General features: G+C 34.7%; 1 protein-coding gene across 1 annotated transcript; it reads left to right on the top strand.

The window, feature by feature from the left end:
* The first annotated feature begins 790 nt into the window (after positions 1-790).
* On the top strand, positions 791-4,988 carry LOC104901797 (probable alpha,alpha-trehalose-phosphate synthase [UDP-forming] 11). The gene is made up of 3 exons (XM_010689409.4): positions 791-3,316; positions 3,412-3,685; positions 4,457-4,988. Exons 1-3 carry the CDS (start codon positions 1,353-1,355, stop codon positions 4,790-4,792), a joined length of 2,574 nt encoding a protein of 857 aa, XP_010687711.2. The 5' UTR covers positions 791-1,352; the 3' UTR covers positions 4,793-4,988.
* Positions 4,989-6,737: the final 1,749 nt, after the last annotated feature.

A 6,737-nucleotide genomic window follows, 5' to 3' on the forward strand; every position in this document is an offset into this window, starting at 1 on the left:
TGATCACTTCACAATGTTTTTGCTCATTTTATGTTTTACTTGTTTTATGTTTTTGCTCATTTGATATTTTTATGCTCATTTTGCAACGTTTTGGCTCATTTTACGTTTTTCTCCTTCTATATTTTTGTTCATTTTACGTTTTTGGATAATTTTATGTTTTCTATTTATTTTATGTTTTGCTCATTTTTTTACTCTTTTGACTCATTTTAAATTTTGTTTGCTTATTTTAAATGGTTTTCACGATTCTCATTATAAAAGAATTCTCATTAGAACTCAACCCTATATACTTCCTCCATTCCATAATAAGTGAAACACTTCTGTAAAAAAGCTCACACATAAAAAAAAGAAGCGTTTCACTTAGTATAAAACGGATGAAGTATATTTTTTTTTCAAACCAAAAGATAGAATCAATTGAGAGTAGAGACTTAGGGCCTTTTCTCTTCGGCATAAACAGCTGAACTGAACTGAACTGAATTGAATTAAACTGAACTGAAATAAGCTGGAGAGAACAGACCTTGTAAAACGAAGGAAGTATATTTACAATTAATTAAACTCTCACACCAATTTCTGTCTGTACTTGTATAGTTGTACACTGTATTATTTTGACACGGCCAAAGGCAGCTTCCCTAATCCCCTATCTATCCACCTAGACCTAGTCACCTACCTAATACCTTCAACAGTCAACACAACAATATTATTACTATTATATACTCCATTTATCCAACTCACATTTTCACTCCTCCATACAAAGCCAAAAGTCATGGGCCTCATTCCCCATTTCATCTCTTTTATAATAAACTGAAAACTTTCCTTAAAATAGTTTTATCCTTAAGAATTTGGGAACTATGGAAATTGATTTTTGACTAAAATAACAACAACTACTAGAAAGAAAAAGATCACGTAATCGTTAATCTCTTTTGTTTACCCAAAAGTCGGTCTCTTTGTTCTTATCTCAACCTTCTCAAATATCCCAAATACTTAAAAGTACCAATTTCATCATCATCCACAAAATCTCCCTAATTTCTTTCCATTTGTATTTTATATTTTCTTCCTTTTCTTTCCAAACAAAAAAATCCTCTCAAATTTCTTTCCTCCTTATCCTATAGTTTCTTTCCTTTATTAGCTTCCCAAATTTTCACACACATATATTTTTACTATATAGTTTTCAGTATAATATACCCACATGAAGCTCATTGCTCTCATCCTAATCTACAACACCCACCGATAACACCCACCAAAAAAAATTCATCTTGATCTTAAAGATTTCATCTTTTTTTGTTTCTTTTGCTTTTTTCTGGGTTTTCTTTGATTTCTACCATTGTTGAAGAAATTATTCAACAAATTTAGAAGAAATGCTTTCTGGGCCATGTTTTAATCTGCTAAATCTTGATGATTTACCAGAGTTAGATGAAAGAATGGGAAGAATCCCATCAGTTATAAATAAACCTGGGATCATCCCAGAATATGATGGTTCTGATCTTACATCACCTCGTGTTACAGGACAAAGAATCATCATGGTTGCAAATCAACTTCCTTTAAAAAGTTTCAAAGATGAGAAAAAATGGAGGTTTGAATTTGATGAAGATGCACTTCCATTGCAGCTAAGAGATGGGTTAAACCCCAAAATTGATGTTCTTTATATTGGGTGTTTGAAAGTAGAGATTGATGTATCAGAACAAGAAGAAATTTCCCAGTATTTGTTGGAGAAATTCAAGTGTGTACCAGTATTTTTACCACCAGAGATTCAGAACAAATTTTATCATGGATTCTGTAAGCACTATTTATGGCCTTTATTTCATTATAAATTGCCTTTAACTTCTAATCATGGTGCTGCATATGATCCTTCTTATTGGCGTGCTTATGTTAGTGCTAATATGGTGTTTGCTCATAAGATTATTTGGGTACATAGGCTAAGAGGTGCAGAGGATTTTGTGTGGATACATGATTACCATCTTATGGTGGTTCCTACACTATTGAGAAGGAGGGTTTTCAGGGTTAAACTGGGGTTTTTCTTGCATAGCCCGTTTCCGTCGTCGGAGATTTTCAGGGTTATACCTGTTAGGGAAGAGATTTTGAGGGGTTTATTGAATTCTGATCTTGTTGGGTTCCAAACATTTGATTATGCAAGGCATTTTTTGTCATGTTGTAGTAGGATGTTAGGGTTGGATTATAAGTCTAAAAGAGGGTATTTAGGGGTGGATTACTATGGTAGAACTGTTAGTATTAAGATTTTGCCAGTTGGGATTCATATGGGTCAGCTTCAATCTTTGATGTTAATGGATGAACTTGCCAAGAGGGTTAAGGAGTTGAAGAAGCAATTTGAAGGGAAGTTTGTGATGGTGGGTGTTGATGATATGGATGTTCTTAAAGGGATTAGTTTCAAGTTTATGGCATTTGGACATCTTTTGAGAATGCAGCCTAAGTTTAGGGGTAAATTGGTTCTTGTTCAGATTGCGAATCCTGCAAGAAGTAGGGGAATGGATGTGCAGGAGGTTCAAAATGAAACCCATCATATTGCCAAGGAGATTAATGAAAAGTATGGCAAACCGGGGTATGAACCGATTGTTTTTATCCATGACTCAGTTTCAACCATGGAGAAGGTTGCTTACTATTCGATATCCGACTGTTGCTTGTTGAATGCGGTGAGGGATGGGATGAATCTTGTGCCTTACAAATACACAGTTTCTCGCCAAGGTAGTCCAGTGGTAGATGCTGCTTTAGGAATTGATTCTTCTATGCCTAAGAAGAGTGTCATTATTGTCTCGGAGTTTGTTGGGTGCTCGCCTTCTCTTAGTGGGGCTATAAGGGTAAATCCGTGGAATGTGGAACAAGTAGCTGAGGCAATGCATGGGGCAATTCTAATGGATGACAAGGAGAAGCACTTGAGGCATGAACAACATTACAAGTATATTAGCTCTCATGATATTGCATATTGGGCTAAGAGTTTTAACCAAGATCTTATGAGAGCTTGTGGTGATCCCTTTTCCAAGAGGTGTTGGGGTGTTGGCTTTGGTTTGAATTTCAGGCTTGTAGCTTTGCCTCCGGACTTCAGGAAACTCTCAGTTGATCACATTAAATCCGCCTATACAAATTCCAACAGTAGGCTGATTTTGCTGGACTATGATGGGACAATGACACCACAGTCATCTGTTGACATGGCACCAACTCCTGAAGTTGTGTCTCTCTTGAATGGTTTGTGCAGTGATCCGAAAAATATTGTCTTCATTGTGAGTGGAAGAAGCAGAGATACTCTCAGCAAGTGGTTTGCCTCCTGTGAAAAGCTTGGGCTTTCGGCTGAGCATGGTTATTTTACTCGGTAACTACATATACTTCTATTCTCTACTACTTTTTGATAGTGCTGTTCTATATGTGATTAAGTTATTGGAACATTTTCCATGTTTCTCTGTGTAGGTGGACTAAGCAGTCACCATGGGAGTCGAGTGTATTAGGAATAGATTTTGAATGGAAGAAAATTGTAAGACCAATTATGGAGCTTTATGCAGAAGCAACTGATGGATCTTCCATAGAGTATAAGGAAAGCGCTTTGGTCTGGCATTATCAAGATTCTGACTATGACTTTGGGGCATGTCAGTCGAAAGAATTGCTTGATCATTTGGAAAATGTGCTCGCCAACGAACCTGTCGTTGTTAAACGTGGCAAGCATATAGTTGAAGTAAAACCTCAGGTAACAATAAATTGTTTTTTCTTCGAAATTTCTCTTCATTTGGCTGTGACACCATGAGAAGCTTTAGAATTGCTGGTTTTACCTTGAGGGTGACTGAAAATCTGTAATTGGGAAAAAACTTTCCCTTATCAGGGGTGTGAACACTGAACAAGGCGATTTGATCCTGGTGTTCAGCTTGGCCTGTACACTTACACTCGAATTTGCACCCATTCTCAAGCTTTTTCGACCTTAGATTTTTTAGTGCAACTTATCTCGATTTAAGTTTGAAAATCGTGTCAAAAATTTTCATAATTAAAGTTTTGCTACGTCTTTTGAGCTTGACCTGGTATTCTGAACTTCTTTCCAGTGGATTTCCATCATATCATGCAATATAATATTTCGAGCCTGCTCGCAGCATAGAACAACCATAGTAGAGTCCTTCAAAGTGCCATATCCCCGTTTTCTCAAGTCAAGCTAAGCTATGCTCGGCTCATGAGAATTGCAATTGGAGCTGGCTAGGCTCCTTTACACCCCTAGCCATTATGTTTCAAATATATGATCAAATGATATATTGGTACTTTCAGGCTTCAGCTTTGCTCTAAATTCTGCTCTATTTGTAGTTTGGTGCAATTGATGATTTTAAACTCTGTTTAGTTACTCTTAACTTTAGCTGGCTTCAAGATTTAGTTGTTCATTCATTCTTGATTATAATAGATGGATTATGATTTGAATTATATTTTCTGTTTGTGTTATTTCTTAATCTGATTGATGCTTCTGAATTCCCCATTAAAGGGCGTGAGTAAAGGTATCGTGGTGGAAAATCTGATAGCAACCATGAAGGACATGGGTAAGCCAGCAGACTTTGTGCTGTGCATCGGAGATGATCGTTCTGATGAAGACATGTTTGAGGGTATCAGTCGTGCAACCTCCAACCCATCATTGCCACCAATCCCGAACGTGTTTGCTTGCACCGTTGGCCAGAAACCGAGTATGGCAAAATATTATCTCGACGATAGCTCTGAAGTCATCACTTTGATTGAGGGCCTTGCTGGTGTGCCAGTGCAGCAACATCCAAAGCTTTCTGAACCAGAAGCTGCTACTGAGAGTGACGGTACCAAGTTTTTTTAGTTTAGAATTTACAAACAGGTTTAAGATAAAAAAAAAAAGGGTAGGAAAAGAAACTTTGTACAGCAAAGTATATCCGTTTTTTATACATCCTTAGCAGATACAAGTGCATAGTTTCTTCACTTATTGCAGCATAGTGGATACTATCTGCTTCATAGGTGTAAGACAATTTAATCAGGTTATTCATTCTTTTAATCAATCTATGTTTCATTTAATGTTTTTCTGTGCTTGTCGATCGAATGTGGTATTATAGTTTAGCTTTTTTAGTCCCTGATTTTTGTACTTGAGTGTATTTCAAAGGGAATCGTTGTGATGTACTTTCTTCGTAATAAAATAGATTTTATACTTTTTTTTAATATGGTTGTAATAAAATAGATGAGTTTTTTTTTAGGCAATAATATTTTTCTATGTCTCTTTTATCACATGGATTTTTTTTTTCTCTCTTCAAAAAAAATTGTCTAAAAAAGCGTGTTTTTGAAAGTATAACATCTATTTTATTATGGAGGAAATATGGAGGAAATATTGTCATGGTAATTGGTAAGCTTGTATATAATAGGCGATGTACTCCCAATCAATGTTGGAGGAAAGTAAGGTGTAGGGGGAATCAAAGGAGAAGAGGAAAGAAAGTAAGTGCAGGGAAGAGTATATTGGCCTTTTATTTCGATATATATACGATAATGAAAGGATTTGGTTTAGAGAAGAGAAAAAGGTATTCAGGGATGTCTTGCTCTAGTGGTTAAAATTGAGATGTTGTGAACGATGTTATAAGTTTGAATTCCTTCTTTCCTTCTTTGGACTATGTATGTATTCGTGGCTCATATGGATTAAAAATAAAGGAAAAAAGGTTGAATCTTAATATGTTGTATTAAAATAAGATAATATGAGCCGGTTATTTTTTGTTATTCTTATTTTTTTTAATTACAAAAGCTCTATTAGATGGGAGAGATGATTTTTTGGGTCTTATTAGGGATTTTAGGTGAGTGACTCTATGTGAGGGGAGTCAAATTCTTCTTACGGGGTTATTCGATAGAGGGATTAGATTACCCCAAATCGGACAAAAGGAAATATAGTTTCTTTGTTCACCAGAAATGTATTGAATTACATATTCTAGCGGGGAAGCAAATTCTTGTGTTTAAGAATAAATGAATTATCACACGTTTTATACACCAAACTAGGTTTTTGACCCAGAAAAATGTACGATTTTTTTTTATATATATATATAAATTTTATGATTTTAGGATGTTTCAAATTTTTTCTTGAATAATGCAAAAGTGGGTTTTAATTCCAAAAATATGCCAAAAAAAAAAAAAATTCCCTACGAGAAACTATTCCAAGATTAAGAACAAAATTACAATACTTATGATAAATATATATTCCTTTCGTTTTTTTTATCTTTCTCACTTGAAATGTAGACATTATTCATACTTAGAATGAATATTCAATATTTGTCAATTTATAAGGAAAAATATAGTCATGTAGTGTATTGTTTGATTCGTCTCAATTAGTACTTTATTAATATTTAATCGTTCTATTTTTTACTTATATAACTAGTTATTAGGCCCGGGCTATGTCCCCGGTAAGAAAAAATTTCATTTATTAATATAATACTTTATGTAATAACAATAAATATAACTTAGCCTAGTGGTTAAGACTATAGTATATATACTCGAGGTCTCGGGATCAAACCCTATACTACATGAACTAAAACTCCCTAGGGGTAGTACTGTAGTGATCAACACTGCTCTTCGAATGGTATCATTCATACATAATTAATTTTAATGAATATGCAAATTTATTTATTTTTAAGGATGCAAGAGATATGTTTAATAACATTAACTAATTACAACAAATATTTTTAATTTTGTGGAAACATAGATCATTAAGAGATGTCAGATGAGATGGTGATTCTTTGAAAATCCTTACGTAAGGTCAGAGGTTCGAACCCGGG

The sequence above is a fragment of the Beta vulgaris genome, chromosome 8, assembly GCF_026745355.1.
Source record: "Beta vulgaris subsp. vulgaris cultivar EL10 chromosome 8, EL10.2, whole genome shotgun sequence".
Classification (NCBI taxonomy): Eukaryota; Viridiplantae; Streptophyta; class Magnoliopsida; order Caryophyllales; family Amaranthaceae; genus Beta; species Beta vulgaris.